Source organism: Scyliorhinus canicula, chromosome 4 (genome assembly GCF_902713615.1).
Source record: "Scyliorhinus canicula chromosome 4, sScyCan1.1, whole genome shotgun sequence".
NCBI classification, from domain to species: domain Eukaryota; kingdom Metazoa; phylum Chordata; class Chondrichthyes; order Carcharhiniformes; family Scyliorhinidae; genus Scyliorhinus; species Scyliorhinus canicula.
Window position 1 is genome coordinate 62,655,347 of NC_052149.1, and position 19,258 is coordinate 62,674,604.

Below are 19,258 nucleotides of genomic sequence, written 5' to 3' on the forward strand. Positions count from 1 at the left end.
AATGCATTTTGTAAGTTATATCTATAATTTATACTGTCTTTATGAACTGCTTCGCTCAAAAATATTACACAAATCCCTTGATTTTGTGGCATGCGGTATAATCTGATGGGATCTGATGGATCTGAGAACGGCACGGTGGCACCCTGGTTAGCCTCACAGCACCAGGGACCCAGATTCAATTCCGGCCTTGGGTGACTGTGTGGAGTTTGCACCTTTTCCCCTTGTCTTCGTGGGTTTCCTCCGGGTGCTTTGATTTCCTCTCACAGTCCTGGGATGTGCAGGTTATGTGGATTGTCCATGTTAAATAACCCCTTAGTGTCCAAAGATGTAAAGGTTAGGTTAAGGGTTTATTAGGATAGGGCGGGGAAGTGGGTTTGGGTGGCGTGCTCTTTGAGAGGGGCGGTGCAGACCCAGGGGCCAAATGGCACTGTAGAGATTCTATGAAAAACCGAAGGTCACCTGGTATGCAAGCTGGTACCTTGGAAATGTTTATCTCAAATAATCATTCAATATTTCACGGGAAAGAGTGGCAGATCTAAAGATTTGCAATTTGTGTACATATTCACATCACTGTCATTTTTGCCACACGCTGATGTAGGAATGACCTGCAAGCATCTTGTTTGATTTTGTTCAAAAGTCCCAGAATTTCCACAAGGGTCATACTAGAAGTTAAACCGGTTTCTATGCTGATCTATCGATGGGTACCAATGCCAATATTTCCTGCCAACTGCATCAGGATAAGTCAGAAGTTTTAAAATTTGACCTAAAATGTGGCCTGTGGAAAGCATGGAACTTCATATCATAGTCTTCAGATAATTGTCCCTTTATGCATGAACATTCAAGTTCAAATGCAACAAACCTTTATTTACATACATTAGGTACAGCGAATGCAACTGTGGAAGCTTTTCAGTTTTTAACATAACTAATTCAGGGGCCGGAAAATTACTGTTGTTAATGGGCAGCAGAAGATTCGAATGGACAGCATCGGTACAGAAAATTGACGGAACTCAGGTGCACAAGGTGCCAATTCCCTTGATTTGTTTGAATCAGCATGGTGTACTTACAGCTGAAGATAAACGTTGGTCCATTAGAGTCAGGAGAATTTATAATAGGGAACAGAGAAACGGCAGAGAAGCTAAATGATTACATTGTGTCTGTATTCACTGTGAAAGATGTAAGAAATATTACCAAATTAGATCTAAGGGGCTAGGGAAACTGAGGAATTGAAGGAAATTAATGTTTACAAGAAGATTGTAATGGCGAAGATAATGGGACTGAAGGTCGCCTGATACCTGATATTCTACATGTTGAAAAGGTAGTAATGGAGATAGTGGGTGCATTGGTGCTCATCTTCCAACATTCTATAGATTCTGGAATAGTTCCTGCAGATTATAAGAAAGCAAATGTTGCCCCGCTATTTAAGATCAGAGGGAGAGAGAAAACAGGTAACTACAGACTTTACATTAATAGTAGGGAAAATGCTAGAATCTTTGAGAAACATTGTGATAAATGGACTCTTGGATAATAACGATCTAATTGTGCATAATCTATATGGATTTATGAATGGGAAATCATGTTTGACAAACGTTTTGGAGTTTTTTGAGGATATTACGAACAACATTGATAAAGGGGAGTCTGTGAACATAGTGGACTTGGGTTTTCAGAAGACTATTGATAAAGTCCACCATTGAGAGGAGGTGGTGCTGTAGGGCTATTATCATTGGGCGAGTAATCCAGAAAGACAGGCTCATGCTCATTTGGAGGAAGCATTGAGAATGGCTAGGGCGCAGAATGTACTCTGCGTGGGAAACTTCAATGTCAAAGTACATTGCTGCTAGATTGGGTCTGCAGCAAGTGGTGAGGAAACTAAAAGGGGGGAAAAACATGCTTGACCTCATTTTCATGAACATGCCTACTGTAGATGCATCTGTCCATGACAGTATCGGTAGGACTGACCACAGCACAGTCCCTGTGGAGACAGAGTCTCATCTTCACATTGCAAATACCATCCATAGCATTATGTGGCACTGTGTTAAATGTGGTAGATTTTGAACAGCTCTAACAACACAAGAGTGGGCAACCTGGAGTCACTGTGGGCCAGTAGCAGCAGCAGCATTGTACTCAACTGCAATCTATAATCTTATGGCCTAGCATATCCCCCATTCCATCACCACCATCAAGCAGGGGGGGCAACCCTGGTTCAATGAAGGGTAGATGTTAATACAATATGATAGAAACAGATATTGCCCCAACTTCAGAATAATAACTTGATGTAGTGATGAAAGATTTTAATTCCAAAGTAGATAGTTTGCTTAGGTTAATATATTTCCTGTCTATGCACAACAAATACTGTTAGATAAAAGAAATATCACTTTGAAGAACAGTTCAAGACATTCAATAATGTACATTTCACACAAAGCAGAAAAGCTTCCAATTATCTAAATCAAATGATCACTCATACCGACAATCTTTAAAAAAGAGGCAAGGTTGAGCACTGATTAAGGATCACCTCCCAGCTATAAGAAACAGACAGACCTAGCTTTGGCTTTGGACTCCAGTTCAGCGAATGCAGCATGGCCTTTAACAACATGGTCTATCTAAAACAAAGAAACAAGTTGTACTAAAGTTTAGTTTTCAGCATAACCGAGATTGGTAAAGTTCAAATATTTGTTTAGACTTTCAAAATTTCAATCTCCCTACAATTTTTGTTCCAGTATAAAATTATTGGATGTTACCAGAGATATAGGGCGGAGTTTTACGCTGGCGGAATTTTACAGTTCCCGCCAAAGTCGATGGATGTTTGAATGGCTCGTCGCATTGTACAGACCCACTCACCCTGCAACAAGGCTGTAAAATTCCACCCAGAGACTTGGCGGCGGGCAAAATAATTCTTCTACATTATTTGTCACAGTCTCCAACTCGCTTATAAAGAGTGGGTTCATATTTTAATAGATAGCACAAATCCAAATCTTTCTGAAGATTAAATGGGCAAAACTTTGGACCTTCTGACAATTTAAAAAATACGTACGTAACTGAACCAGGGTTGGGAGTGACAATGAAAGTTATTTTCAAGGTTAATCATAATTAGGGGTGTGCGGAGTGAAACAAATATATTAGGCATGAATTCTGAAAATGTTCAATGCTACAATAGCCAATCTTCAACTTATTTTTGTTACAGCAATGACAATAAGGATTCATATTGTTTCAGAAATGGTAAGTAGTGTAGTCCCAGTTTAACAAAACCACTGCTCAGCTGGTAGCACTCTTTCTTCTGGGTCTGTGAAAAAAGTTGTGGTTCAAGCATTTATCCATGTTCTGGGCATGTAATGTGGCCTGACATTCTCACACGTACTTGTGGTGTTATTTGCACCGATTCAGATGAAAAAAGAGCAGGGAGTTCTTCCAATATCTTGCCAATATTGTTTCAACATAAAATGTGAATTTAACTCTATGGTCGTATTTTTGTCTCTGGATCAGAAAGTTGTAAGCACAAGTCCAATCCAGGATTTACATATATAATAGAGAAATGCACTTCAGTGCAATACTGGATGTTGAATTTTCCAAAGTCTTTTGAATGAGACATTAAACCTCAGTTCTGCCCATCAATTCAGATGGACGTTAAATATCCCAAGACATTATTTGAAAGTTGGGCAACTAACTGGATTAATACTTCTTCTCTAACCAATGATACTAAAACCGGTTGTCTGGATATTTATCTCCCTTGCTTAGTGGGGCCTTACTGGGTGCTAAAATGGTTGTCATATTTGTCTATCTAGTGTGGTAAAACATCCCAAGGTACTTCAGGGGAGAATTATCAAATAAAATATGATACTGAGCCACATAAGGTTTTTAAAAAGCATCTTAAAGGAAAAGAAAGATAGAGGCAGAGACACTTTGGGAGAAGTACCAGAGCTTAAAGCCTAGGATAGCCACCAGTGATGGAATAGTTAAAATAGCAATAATTTTCAAAAAGTGCTACACAAATGCAAGATTTTCTTTAGACCTTTTTTATTCTAATTGTCATAAAATATGTATAAACTCAGGTGCTGAGAAAACCATTTCATATGAGTTCCTTCAATATATGGCTTTCCGTGTTCTAACCAACTCTCATGGGGTGTGGTGGTAGGCAAGATTTGCATTGCAATTACAATGTTATAGAATAGGCAAAGAGAAAAGCTGTGATGTGGAAAGACAGTGTTGTACTTGTTTTGCTGGAAGCTTTTAACAAATTAAGTGTATGTAGGTGGATAAGAGCAAGGAAAGCTTTAAAACTGAGTGCTTTCCCATCCTGTGGAAGCAAGTTCCAGGAGATTGAAAGGTTTAATTTTCCATAGTGTGCCCATCCATCTGAGAAGATTGCTGAATTCTCTACTTTGTGCTTCTGTCATCTGCACTGATTTCTTTCAAAATTACTCGTGCAGGGAAAAGTAATGAAAAACGTAAGTGATCGAAAACACGCTTTTTCAAAGCTGGGTATGTACTGATATTCCAATGTTGTGACCTGTGCTCCGAGTTCTCCCCTGCAATCTAGCTTCCAGTGTAATCAGCAACACAACATAAATACAAAATCACTCATCCTCGGATAATTCCGAAAATCAACCATTTCACTCCTTCCCATTATCTTTCTTACCAGTTTTCCTGCAGCACTCTGTCCACCTTCATTTAGCCAAAAACCGGGTATCATAGCAGAATAATAGGGTCCCCAAACACCCGGCACAAAGATAGGGCTTTTACTGATCTGGGGATAAAACAACAAATAGTAAGTTAGATTATCAAGAAGAGGGTTTCAGTTATTGGGGTCAAATTATGAGAACTTAAAAAAGGTGTAATCTATTTTTCAATGAACATTTAGATGTTATTTGAAATAAAAACATTTAATCTAACATACTGATGGTGCCATTAGCCTCTTACACCAGGAGCTTTCTACACTGGTTATGTGATTTATATACATTGCTTTTTGATAACCTTCAAGCAGATACATACACTATTATTGTTCTGGTCAGGTTAGGCTTATGTTAAACCCTCTGTGCAGTTTCAGATGTAATTTACCTTTATGTTTGGTTTTGTGTGTGTCGGGTAAAGAGTTAACATCAGACGCTGATGTAATGATGATGTCAGATTGCATGACTGGGAAGTAGAGATACCTGGAATGAGGAAAGGCTCCTAGGGCGGTACGGTAGCATAGTGGTTAGCACTGTTGCTTCACAGCGCCAGGGACCTAATTCCCGGCTTGGGTCACTGTCTGTGCGGAGTCTGTGCTTGTTAAGGTAATTGGACATTCTGATTTCTCCCTCAGTGTACCTGAACAGGCGCCAGCATGTGGCGATGATGGGATTGTGACAGTAACTTCATTGCAGTGTTAATGTAAGCTTACTTGAGACACAAATAAAGAATAAACAGCCATCAATCTCTGGGTCTGTGTTTCACACCACCACTCTCAGAATCATTTCACAGTACAGAAGGCTCATAACAGGCCCAGAACTGCTACAGCGGCAGAAAAAAGGTTCATAAGGTATATAACTGTTTCAGGACTACACAGAAAGATTTTTTAAAAAGACCAGGCCAGTACACCACCTTATGCAGTAGGATCTATTGCTGATGATGTGATAGCAAGGCTGGAGCTTTTGAAACATTTTGCTTCTTGTGAAAAAGTGCAATAAACTTTCAACTCTTATTGCAATATCCATCAAAATTGAATAACAGAGAGCTAAATTTAATAAAAGAAAGCAAAGACCAGGCAACAGATTGGGTCTGTTCATCAATGATCTCTACAGGCTGGAAAGAAACTGTGATTAAGCAATCTTAAAGAACGAGCTGATTCCCAACAGTATCATAGCAGGGTGCTAGGTGAAGCATTATCACACCTTACAGACGAGAGAGGATTTAACGTTCGAAAAAGCAGGGCAAATTGTGAGGCAAATGGAATTCAGGAAAGAATCAGGCATTTGATCGCAGGAAAGGAGAGGTCCCATGAAAAATATGAAGTGAGACCATTCAGTTTGTAGGCCATAAAACAGAAAGTGTGACAAAGCTTAAGTTTGACAAAAATGGGGAAAAGCACGGCAACCTGCGTTTTGAAATATCTTCAGCGTGGCAGGAACAAACCACACAAGTGAGAAGAATGCCCAGCGAGGGGGAAGAGTACACAAGTTTTACACAACTGTGGGAAAATAGGTGAGTTTAAAACTGTTCGTTGCTTGAAAATGGCGACAACCTGTAAAAAGAGGGAGAACATTTTAAAAGAGCCACATGCAATAAATGGAAGAAACATAAGTCAAGGAACTAAGCTTCCTATGAGAGGTAAATGAAAACAAGTATTGCAGTTGAAACTCAAAGTGGATGGACACCCCTCAGAATTTAAAAACTAGACACAGGAGGAGGTCTTCAATTTATTAGATAAAGTCAAATGACTCAAACAGATTACATTGCAACCGTCATTTATCAAATTACAAGGTCCTGGTAGGACAATGTTAAAAGCGAAGGGCCAACTTATGGCAAAGCTGAAATATGAAGACCAGCAAATCGCCAAACCTCTCTATGTCATTCAGAATCAAGAGCATGTAAAAGATGTTTTAGAGAAGTTATAAGTGAACATCACGTTTCTGACTTTGCATCTGCGCTTGTTTGGAATTCAGCATAACAGAAACTAATTTTACCTGAAATTGTAGACAACATTTAGTTACTCTAATGAAACATCATCAAAGCCAATGGATGGGATTCTCCAATAATGGGGCTATGTCCCCACGCCAGCATCAAAAGAAAGTCCAGAGTGCTTCTTCAATTTGCAGGGGGCTTGCAGGGCCCCAGAGTACTTCTCGCAGCTCTGGCTGTGGATATGGGGCCCTGCACTTCCGGTCGGGAGTCCATACATGCGCACGGCGGCATTGCAGCGGTTGCCTCGTGTGACATGGCGGACTCACACTGTGGACCATGATGAACGAAGTAGGCCCTTGAGATTGCGCGCGCCTGCGGATCGGTGCCGCACGATTGCTTGCCTGGTCGTCTGTGAGGCCCCGCCCCGGCCATTCAGGACAGGCAAAACATGGTTAGAACCACGCTGTTTGGAACTCGGCCAGTTGTCCTCAGAGAATCGCCGCGGGGGCCTCCATCAATGGCCCCCTATCCGCGCAGACAACGCATGCGCCATTCGCGGCATTTCTCCCGGGATTTCGGTGTCAACGGCCATTCTCCGCCTCTGCGCCAATCGCGATTTCGGTGCGGAGGCTCGGAGAATCCCTACCAGATTGTATGAATCAACACAAAACTGTAAAAAGCAATTATGTTTCTTTGAAACTGGACAGCCAAATGATTGGCTCTGTTGGTAATTCTTTCTCTTAACCTGATGGCAAGTACAAGTCATTTTCTTCCAATTGAAAAATTCAAGTGAAGAGCCAATACTCCTTGGAACAGAGAAGGTTAAGAGTTTATCTAATGGATGTTTGCAAGGTCATAAACAGATAAAGGTTGTTCTCCTCATTGAATAGAACAATGATCAGAGGTCATGGATTCAAAATCACTTGCAAAAGATCTGGAGGGAGTTTGAGGAGAAATATCGTCACTCAGAATTGCTGGGATATACAATGCTCAATCTGAAAAGGTAATGAATGTTTATTCCACAAATTGATCAAAAGCAGATAAATGGAGTTAAGGTACCATCTAATTTAATGGTTGAACAGTTCTGAGATTCCTGTATTTGGCTTCCTGGGGTCAGTTATAGTCCTGAGGTATACATTAACTGTAGTTGTGCAACATTGCCCTTATTGTGATCTTTGTTTCATTTATAGCAAATTGATAGATGCCAATTTAAAGGAAGCATGGAAGGAACAGGGGGAGGCAATGGTGTAGTGGTATTGTCCAGGGACCCAGGGTAATTGTCCAGAGACTTGGGTTTGAATCCTGCCACGGCAGATGGTGTAATTTGAATTCAATGCAAATCTGGAATTAAATGTCTAATGGTGACCATTAAACCATTGTTGAATATTGTAAAAACACACCTGGTTCAGTAATGTCCTCTAGTGAAGTAAATCTGCCATCCTTACCTGGTCTGGCCCAAATGTGACTCCAGATCCACAGCAATGTGGTTGACTTTTGAAATGGCCTAGCAAACCACTCAGTTAAAGGGCAATTAGGGATGGGCAATAACTGCTGCCCCAGCCAGTGACATCCACATCCAATGAATGAATTTTTAATAACTGTTCTTTTAGAATTAATATTGGGGTGTCAATAAGCCCCAGCCTAAAAAGAAGGATGAAAAGGAAAAGCAAAGTAGGAAATCAAAAGAGAAAGAGAGAAAAGCAAAAGAATTTGAATTCAATTCATCTTTTCAAAACTGAAGTAATAGAAGCAAATTAAAGTCATTGCACACAATTTCTCAGTTTATCTTTTTTTATAAACCAGAATAGCCCTTACACTGCATAAAACACATTCATAAATTGGTCACTGGCCTAGGGGTCAGAGAGCATGCAGAGTGCAGAGATAGCACTGGAGAAAGCCGAATTCAGCAGCAGTCTGTGAGAGTTCAAAATAAGCTAATCTTAATTTATCAAAATTTTGAGCAGCCATACTGACAGATAGGATAGAGCTTTAGAATATGAAAATGTCAATTAGCCCCAGAGTTTCACATGAGTTGGTGTTTCTTCATCAGCTGTTCAAATACCACAGAGGTTATAATCTTATACAAGCAAGTCCACCATTTTGATTGTGGCAGCAGATTTGGAGCAATTTGTAGAAACCCATCAAACATTATGTACTGTTGGTTGGCATAAATGTTTGGAACCATCATATAACAATGTATTAATGATACATACCACTACGTGGCAGTGGTTCTCAAACGGTGAGAGGGAAAAATCAGCTTCATGCTTGCATGTCTCTGAAAAAGTTCACCTGAAGGGATTAGCAGCTGTTGATGAGTTAGAATTGGTACTGGGGGCTTCAACTGATTACATTTTTAAATGCTCACTTAAAACGTGAGTTCAGACTTCTCAAAACATTATCGCTGCTGTTTTCTTTGCGAAATTGTGTGCAATGACTTTAATTTGCTTCTATTACTTCAGTTTTGAAAAGATGAATTGAATTCAAATTCTTTTGCTTTTCTCTCTTTCTCTTTTGATTTCCTACTTTGCTTTTCCTCTTCATCCTTCATTCTGCTTTTTCCTCTCCCTTTCTACTTCTGTTCTTTTGTGTTATTTTTATTTATAGACTTTACAGTGCAGACGGAGGCCATTTGACCCATTGCATCCGCATCGGACCTTGGAAAGGGAAAGGGCACTGGGAGGGCTCTGTAAATTCTATGATCTATGAGAGCACCTTACCCAAGTCCACATCTCCACCTATCCATGTAACCCAGTAACTCAATCTAACCTTTTGGACACTAAGGGGCAATTTTATCATGGCCAATCCACCTAACCTGCACATCTTTGGACTGTGGGAGGAACCCGGAGCACCCGGACGAAACCCACACAGACACGGGGAGAAAGTGCAATCTCCACACAGCCAGTCATCCAAGACCGGAATTGAACCCGGGACCCTGGAGCGGTGAGGCTGCAATGCTAACCACTGTGCCACCTTGTCGTCTCCTATCATAGTTCACTGGTCTCTATCAAACACACATCGATAAACAGCCAGCAAGAAGGCACCAAATTTCTGGCCAAGTGCTTCTCTGTAGGGATTGAAGATTACAAACTGAATTGCACCTCAACCCCCACAGTAGGCAAAAACAACAGAAATACTGAGGGCCTCAGATATTCCCTTTCCGCTGGGATTGATCTACACAACACAGGATATTTCCAAAAAGAAGGAAAGAAGGGGAAAATTTGAAGAGGAACTTTCATTGTTGCTTCTTTCTCTTGAAGTGTAACAGCCTGAGGGCACAGTGTTAGCCAATTGTGGTTCTGTGGTAGAATATTGGACCTGAACTGTTTTTACCTGCTCACATGCTGTGTATCTACGGTGTTTAAAAGAGAGAGAGGTGAACAAGGAGAGGACACTGGAAATTAATAAGAAAGAATAAAAACCGACAAGTGAAGTAGAAAGGAGGGGAGCAAACCAGGGGCTGGTTTAGCACAGGGCTACATCGCTGGCTTTGAAAGCAGACCAAGGCAGGCCAGCAGCACGGTTCAGTTCCTGTACCACCCTCCCCAAATAGGCACCAGAATGTGGCGACTAGGGGCTTTTCACAGTAACTTCATTTGAAGCCTACTTGTGACAATAAGCGATTTTCATTTCATTTCATTTCAAAGCAGAGCAAAAAAGGATAGAGAAAAGCAACGGGGAGAAAACCAAAAGTGAAGGAGAGAGAAGATGTGTTAGAATTGAACATATCTTCTCAAAACTGAAGTAATTGTTGCACCCCATTCCATGCTGGATAGGTTTCATACGCAAAGCTGTGATAACCAAAATAACACGGGTAATGTCATGACTTTTGCAAGTTGAAAGTAGGGGCTGTGGTTTGCAGTACTTAGATTACAAGAGACTTCAAAGTCAGAAATTCAGTCATGCATGCTGTCACAACAGATAATACCATTGTGCTGTAGGACGGTAACACTACATCACAACATTGACCTTCTCTAGTATTTGAAGGTAAGCAGCATTGATGAGGCAGAGCATGAATTTGCACAATGGACTGAATCTTCTGTTATGTGGGGTGGCAAATGACTTACGTCGCTGATGCACCTCGTGACTTTGAGAAAGTTATGTGCATGCACATGTGCGGTACTTATATGGGAAATTTTTACTTGGAATTTCTATCTTAACCCTGCTTCGCTTGTTGCATGATTCCCTACGACAGTGGGATCAGATGGCCAGAACCAGAGACACGTGGGCTGTTTGTCCTACACTTACCCTGGTTTTAAAACAAAATTACAGATTTTCACTGCGACAGCTTCCACGTTGTGATGGAAATGCCAGAAATGTACTAAGTGTCAAAGGCCAGCCCTTGAACCTGGAATTTACAATTATCATGGGGGGTGGGGAGGGGGGTTGGAGAGAGATCGTGGAGGCAGTTAGCCATTTAAATCCTCAGCTGCCTCCACTTACTTCAGATTTGTGTTCTATTGCTGAGTGAAGTCCTGAGAGCGCAAAGCAGAGCAGGTCAAGGGCCTGTTTTCTGTGCATTCCCTGTGGAGTTCAGGGAATCCCTTTGAGAGGTAATGCCGCAGAAATACCAGTAACTTACTCCCAGTGCCCTCCCATGATGCAAGGGAGTGTGACGGTGAAGCTGCTGGTCTGTATTATGACGAGCTGACAAGGAATTAACTGGTTTCCCTTTATTCAACCCCCTTGATTGGACGCAATAAAGGTTTCTTAAAATGTATTTTCCCCGTAAATGTCTTCTCCAAACCAAATGTATTTACTTTTAAGATGGGGCCAATCAAACCAGGTTATCTTGAGTCAAAGAAAGTGTAAATTTGTTGGTTAGCAAACCCAAGAAGAAATACTAAAATAGATGACAACATATACACATCTCATAAGTAAGAAAAGATAAATAAACATTAAAAGAATAGGCAATGAAGTCCTTTGCTTGTCCTTGAGAAGTAGATTGTTGAATGTTGCCGCCATTTGAAGTTAGCTGGTTTCCTTTAAAATCCTGGCGTCGAATTGAAGTTCAGGTAACTGAACTCTGCTGGAGTAAATCTAAGCTTGAGAGAGAGTGAGATTCCTTACTCCTCATTTCAGCAGTATTTTCCAGGTGGCTTCTCTCTGTTTCTGTCTTGGCAAAACCACTTCATAAACCTCCTGCCTGTATCTTCCAAGAAGGAATTTGCTTAACATATCTTGCAGTCACTATTGTCAAACACACAATCACAGTTTTGATCTTTCATCTCAGAAACCTTTGACACATTTCAGGATACTAGACAACCAACAGGAAATGGGGCTCTATCATCCTCCACAAGGGGTTTAAACATCTGTAGGGCTGGTTAGCAGTTTTCATTGGCTTGACAGAATTATAGTTGATTAAAGTCCAACACTTTGCATTTTTAATACATTCCTTTTAGGAGTGTCTTTTAATAAAAATAACCTTTATTGTCACAAGTAGGCTTACATTAACACTGCAATGAAGTTACTATGAAAAGCCCCTTATCTGCACCTTGGCACCCCACAGGTGTGGAATTCCATGAAACATGGCAGGGTAGGTCTGCAATACAATCCATGTAAGAGCCTTCCAAAGAAGTGGTCAACTTACAATCAAACATCAGGTGACTGGTGGTAGCCATCTTTGGACAGTGTCTTTTCTTGTGTTTTTATAAAATCTGGTCCTTTTTAAACAGTTTTTGGTTAGCTGGTGAAGTTATAAGTATATCACACCCAGTCACAACTTCCTGTCATCTTGACATCTGCCAGGAAAGTTTCCGTTCCTCCACTGAGACTTGCACCCAGGTGCAAGGAAGAAATTAGTGCTTCAGAAGCTTGCAAAGCACTTCACCCAAGGAAGCATACAGCATGGCACCCTCTCCCAGAGGCAATCCAAGTCGGCTCAGAGGGATGACCACAAGTCATGAGGATAGGCCACGTGGATTGAACATTCAGGAATGAGGACAAAAAGGAGGACAACCAGGTTCTCCCCTATGAGTAGGGTGTACAAAATGAGGACATCATACCTTAACATTCGGAAAACCAATGGTGAAGAAGACTCAGGTTGAGCTGTGATATTGTGATTGACATTTGTTGCATAGTGCAGCAGCAACTAGAGCCTCAATCCAACGACCCCATGTCCTGCCAGTGGTTGAAGGTAAATGTCACACTGAACTCCTATGCCTCTGGCGTATTTCAGGGCTCAGCAGGAAACCTGGCTGGTGTATCCAATTCAGCAGCACACAAATATATTAAGGAAGTGACTAATGCTCTGTTTGCCAATGTGGAAGATTCATTAGTTACCCCCTGGACCTGAGTCGCAGATTCAGAGAGCCAAAGGCTTTGACCAAATTACAGACTTTGTTTAGGTACAGTGCATCAATGACTGCACTCCTGTTGCAATAAAGGCCCCAAGTTAGCATGCGGACATCATTGTGAGCTGCGAGTCATTTCACTCCATCAATGCACAGGTGGTTTGTGACCACAATAAAGTGTTTCTTCAAATATACAAAAGCGTCCTAGACTGCTGCCATGTCTCCTTCATCCCAAGGAATTCACAACTCCTCAATCTATTTAATCCACCCAATAGATCCGGAGATAGTTCCTAGGGGACAAGTGCTACACTCTAAGTACATGACTAATGAGCTCCTTAAGGCACCCACAGTCAGAGGCAGTGTAAAACTACAATAGCAACCAAGTTGTCACCAGGAGCAACACCCAGCAGGCCACTTGCATGTAAAAAATAAGATTCTGATGCCACGATCACTCAGGGGGAACTCTCCAATTTGTTCCAGCAAACATTTTAAGAATAGCAAGTGTGTGTTGTATGTTGCACAATATTGCACAGCTGAGTGGCCTCCGACCTGAGGCCATGAGCAGAGCCGCACCTTTGAGGAGGAGCAAAATGAGGAACAGGATAACGGGGGGAAAGTTCATATCCATTCAGGCCTTTCCAACACAGATGAGGATGACGAGCATGACATTGACAGAGCAGCAGGGAGGTGAGGATATGCATCAAGAGCTGATTCCATACAAGAGGGGTCCTTGCGAGATGGGTCCTTGCCCAGAACAGAGTTTCATAAGCTTCTGCAAAATAATTAGTGCCATTAGAGTGTTCCTGGTGACATAACTCCACAGAAATGTCTTCGTACCTTGATGCCAGAGACTCACAAGTGACTGGAAGTTCCATAAATGAGTTAGATTCTGACACATCAAGTTTGTTAAGACAGCAGCTACCCTCTAACCCATAAACATATTCATCAGCATCTTCCAAATACACACGGTAATAAATTCCTTCCATCCTCATCCCCTCACATGAATGCCATTGACAATGAATGAGGCATCCATGCCACCAACTTGACCATAATCCAGCCATGCCTACATTGCAGATAATGACACAAATGAAAGGGGTATTTATTTTATGTTATATCATTCATGCAAATATGGTATCTTGTGCATGGTATTCAGACAACTGTGCCATGACAGCTCATTTAAAGAACTTGTGCTACATCGAGAACATTCTGGGTTAAAAGCTGGGCACTAGATGCATAAGTCATGGCTTAAATATACCTCTGTAAACCACACAAACCACATCCTGTGACATTGGAAATGACAATGCAGCCACCGTAGTGGTGACAGCACATGACCTATAGTAACTGAACACCACATGGCCTACTGTTCTCTGTTGCCTCTATCAAAGACAAAGTGCAAAACTACAGTGCAGATGAATGTTTCGAAACCAGCACTCATGCTTCAGATGCACTTGCTGAACAGCATCTGCTTGTGGAGTGGGGTTGTTAAGTGTCTTTTAAAGTCACACAAAGAGCATCTTAGTACTTGAGCAGTTGACCTCTGAACTCTTAGGTGGTGCAACAAAGAACGAATAAGCTCTCAAATGCCTCACCAATCAGTTCATATCATTGATCCCGGTGAAGACCATTTGAGATGCAACTTTACATGTTGCCTTCAACATTACTGGTAAAAAGATGACTCACATTTTTATCATTCCCTTTGAGCTATCAAATGTGCATGCAGACAAAGTGTCATATGGAAGTGAAAAGAAATATAGTGGAAACGTTTCCAATTGTGCTATACACAGTAACCACATTGAACCCAGTAATGCTCTGGGCAAGATGGCGGTCTCTGTATATGCACGTTCATCTGAAGTGTTCTCTGCCATGTTGCCTGAGAGGAGCTGCAGGCAGGCTACACACTTCTCTGTCAACAGAACAATGAGGAGTGTGGTGACCAAACCCTTCATGCAGGACTTCCTTCAGATTGTGGCCTCTGCATCTTCGCATGGGCAACTATGGTCACTAGCATATGTGGAGCAGACACAGGGTGCTGGCAGAGGGGCGGGGCAGGTGGCAGAGGATGAGGATGCTGAAGAGCTCAAGGCACCCTCTCGCTTCTCAATTACCTCCACCGGGGCAATTGCCTACTCCACCAGCACATTCAGCACCACCATCCTCTCCTTCCTCATCACCTACATGTTATTTGCAAAGTGGTTCTCCAATTCCAAAGCCATCACCTCGGTCATCCTTTCTGCTGGAAGCAGTGTGGCCCCACCAAGTGACCCAGCCTCCGCCATCTATTCGGTTACAAAGCTGACCCTTTCGCTCGACAGCGAACCTTCACTCACTCCCTTCTTCACGGTGGCTTTCTTTTGGTTTTTTGACATCCCCCTCCTTCCTTATGCCTCCCTGCACTGAACTGCAACAAAATTGCCCCAGACTGCAAAAAAAAAATCAAGCCTCGAGCAGGAGCTACCCTACGTGCGAATTCCTCCTATAGGCCACCACCGGAAGTCATATTTGCTGATTTCTGACAAGATTTACTCATGAATGTCATTGGTAAAATTCTGGCACCATGGAATCCCCACAGAACAGAAGGAGGCCCATCAGGTGTGCAACGAATCTCCGAAAGAGCACCCTACCTAGACCCACTCCCCCGCCCTATCCCCGTAACCCGGTAACCCCACCTAACCTTCCGTACACCCAGGGACAATTTAGCATGACCAATCCACCTAACCTGCACATCGTACGTGGGCCTGCCCGAATTTAGCTCGCAGCCCTTTGTTGGACTCAACAGCCCTTTGTTGGACTCAACAGCCCTCTGCAAGCTCCTCACCCATTGAGGTGAGCTGATCTCTGTGCTGTGACATGGCTTCCTCCATTCACCTAATTTTCTCACCCTGCTCCCGCACCTCGGCTGATGCATGCACATCTTTGGACTGTGGGAGGAGACCGGAGGAAACCCATGCATACACGCGGAGAGAGTGCAAACTTCACACAGACAGTGACCCAACGTCGGAATCGAACCCTGGTCCCTGGTGCTGTGAGGCAGCAGTACTAACCATTGTTCTGCCCAGTGCTCCTCAATTATTGCTTTATTGTCTTTCGAATTCCTGTTATTTCAGATAGTGCGGAATTGTATTTGCATTCCCACAACAAGGTGAGTTCGTAAATTCAAGCAGAGAATAGCTCATCTCTGTAGGTCATCTTACAAAGCTGTTATTGTTGGTGATGCACTTAAGATATGTACACCTGAAGCAGATCAAAAGCAGTTTGACTATCAGCTTGATCAGACAGGTTTCTCACTGCAGGAAATTAATTCCAAACATTTATCACCACTGCCTTGGGGCACTTTGAAACAAAACATGACCACCTTGAATTGCAGCATTTTGCAAACCTGAGTGTTTAATACAAAAAAGTCAGTTTAAATATGTAGTACAGTCAATAACTCTTTACTTTTGACAATTAACAGACTTAATAAGAATAAATATGGGCGGCATGTTAGCATAGTGGTTAGCACTGTTGTTTAACAGCACCGGTGTCTCAGATTCGATTCCCGACTTAGGTCACCGTCTGTGTGGAATCTGCAGACACGTTCGCCCTGTGTCTGCGTGGGTTTCCTCCGGGTGCTCTAGTTTCCTCCCACAAGTCCCAAAAGCTGTTAGCTCATCTGGACATTCTGAATTCTCCTACTATGTACCCGAACAGCGGCATAATTTCACAGTAACTTCATTGCATTGCAAGCCTACTTGTGACAATAAAGATTATTATTATTAAAATAATGGCTCATAATCTATCATTAAAATAATAGAGGTTAATGGCATTCATCGGTTCAAATTGCAAATTCAGAAGAATGCAAATCTGTGATTACATATGAAAGTCTGAAAGTTGCTTTTCAAGATGTAATGATTTACCTTTAGTTTTGCAAAAACACCATCTGATTGTCTGACTCACCAGTCCAGTGCACTGATCAGTGTGAAAGTCCGGTACTTGCTTGCTACTCACAAACTTTGTAAATTCACCAAGAAAGTGAAGGTTTGTCCATTTCAGTATAATTGCATGATAAGTTTTAACTACTGCCAAACAAATTTGCTGGAGTCGAAAATTAACTATTACATGCAGAGAGTTTCATTGCTTCAGCTTTTAATTATTGTTAGAGATTGCTGAAATATTAAATTGATTTTTACTTTTTCTTTTTATCCCTTTCCTCAGTCCATTCTTTTCCATGCTTGATTTTGCTTTCTTTACCTGCTTTGACACTGAATTTACTATTCTAACTCACTCACCTGGTTCTAATGTGATTGGTTAAGCAAACACCAGGGAGATATACCCTGTTAAGGTTACCTGTGGCCCGTTTATCTCAGTTGGCTGGACAGCTGGTTCATGATGCAAACCGGATTCAATTCCCGCACTGGCTGAGGTTATCCATGAAGGCACCACCTTCTCAACCTTGCCCATTGCCTGAGGTGTGGTGATCCTCAGGTTAAATCACCACTAGCCACTCTCCCCCTCAAAAGGTGAAAGCAAGTTATCTGGGACTATGGCGACTTTACTTACTTACTTCACCTGTGGCACTTCTTGATTAGTTGGATAGCAATAACCTTTCATGCAAAAGCCCATAGAAGGTCTATAGACAAGTGCAAGTGTAATAAACATACACACAACAGTTCAGATTGTGTGGTAAGCAGCAAAGGAACGACTGTTCACTTCACTCACAGCTGTCCACAAATTGTGAGCTTTTGAGCGTGGACTTCCTCAAATGTGGCATCTCATCCAGTGTGGCAAACTTCATACCTGTGGTGTCTGTACAGGACAAGGAACAGTGTGGCTCTTTAACCACTAAGATTGAAGAGTCTTCACCAAGACGCGTAGAATCTAAAGCAGGAAGCATGAATTAGATTCAAGCCATTTACAGAAAATGGAATAAAGTATAGGAAAGACAAATCAGAATGAGAGTGCGATAGAGAGAGAACAATAAGACAGAAAAAGTAAATAACCGACATTAGAAGCACAATAAAAGGCCAAGGACTTGTCGTTATGAGAGGATTCGACAGTGATGCCTTCTGTGGTCCAGTAACTTCCCGACACTCATTCCCTTTATACTTAAAAAAGTCACTTAAAAAAATAACAAACTGAAAAAGCAGCTTGCCCACCAATATAGGAAGGAGACCTTTTTCAGGGTGGTCCTTGACTGCACCCTTGTACGGGCAGTTAAGGTGGAACTGTGGGCTTAGCTGGGGTACTGGCACCCTGGCCTGCTGCTGGGTGCTCACCTGCAGGCAGTTGAACTGCCCCTGTCACATCACGAAATTGAAGGCTAAGTTTGCTACTCACAAACTTTGTAAATTCCCCAAGAAAGTGAAGGTTTGTCCATTTCAGTATAATTGCATGATAAATTTTAATTACTGCCAAACAAATTTACTGGGGTTCCAGTTGGCCTCCATCCGACCCCTTGACAAGGCTCTTAATGAGCCTAATTGGCGTTTTGAGGGAAGGGGGCACTGCTAGGCACAAATCCACCTTGACCAAAATGGCGAACACTGAGAAACCAGGGGCGCTATTCTCCGCTGCCCACGACAGGTCGGAGAATAGCAGGAGGGCCTTCCCGATATTTTTCCCGCCCTCCCGCTATTCTCCCCCCCCCCCCCCACGGCCGCCCCACGACACGAATCGCTGCTCGCCGTTTTTTTACGGCGAACAGCGATTCGCCCCAGGCCGATGGGCCGTGTTCCCAGGCCTTTACGGCCGTTTTCACGAACGCAAACACACCTGCTCTCACCGTTCGTGAAAACGGCCGCAAAGTGCCGTCCCAGACAACCATGACACCGATTGGCACGGCCGCACCGATCGCGGGCAGTGGGTCCGATACCCGCGCACTCTTTGTTCCTCCGCCGTCCCGCAGGATCAGTCCGCGGGGCGGCTGAGGGGCATGACGGCCCGCACATGCGCGGGTTTGACGCATATGCGTGATGACGTCATCCGCGCATGCGCGGGTTGGAGCCGTCCAACCCACGCATGCGCGGCTGACGTCATTGTGTGCGTCAGCCGCCGTGACGCTTGGCGCGCGGGCTTAGCGACAGTCGTTAAGCCCGCGATGCCGTGCTTCACGGGGCCGCGCTGCTAGCCCCGCCCGGGGGGGGGGGAGAATCGGGTCCCGGGAGGGGGCGCGGAGGCTGCCGTGAAACACGGCCAGTTTCACGGCAGCCTTTACGACTCTCCGCATTTGTGGAGAATCGCGCCCCAGCACTCTGATCCATACCAGTATTTTAGAGCTTCATCCGCCTTGTTCCCAACCTTGGTGGGACTTGAAAATCCTGCTCCATTAGTTTTGCAATGTTTTATTTGTCTCTTTTCAGCTGCAGGAGTAGTAGGAAGTTACTACCTGCATACAGCAG

The 19,258-nt window shown here is 42.9% G+C and overlaps 1 protein-coding gene across 3 annotated transcripts in view; it reads right to left on the reverse strand.

Annotated features, from left to right (window-relative positions):
- Positions 1-19,258, reverse strand: part of fggy (FGGY carbohydrate kinase domain containing) — a 435,125-nt gene that overhangs the window by 140,665 nt on the left and 275,202 nt on the right. For all 3 annotated transcript variants that reach the window (XM_038794356.1, XM_038794353.1, XM_038794355.1), the window contains 2 exons: positions 4,631-4,738; positions 2,536-2,597 (listed from right to left, as the gene is read on the reverse strand). In XM_038794356.1, the coding sequence (XP_038650284.1) occupies positions 2,536-2,597; positions 4,631-4,738 (170 nt within the window). The remainder of the gene's footprint in view (positions 1-2,535; positions 2,598-4,630; positions 4,739-19,258) is intronic.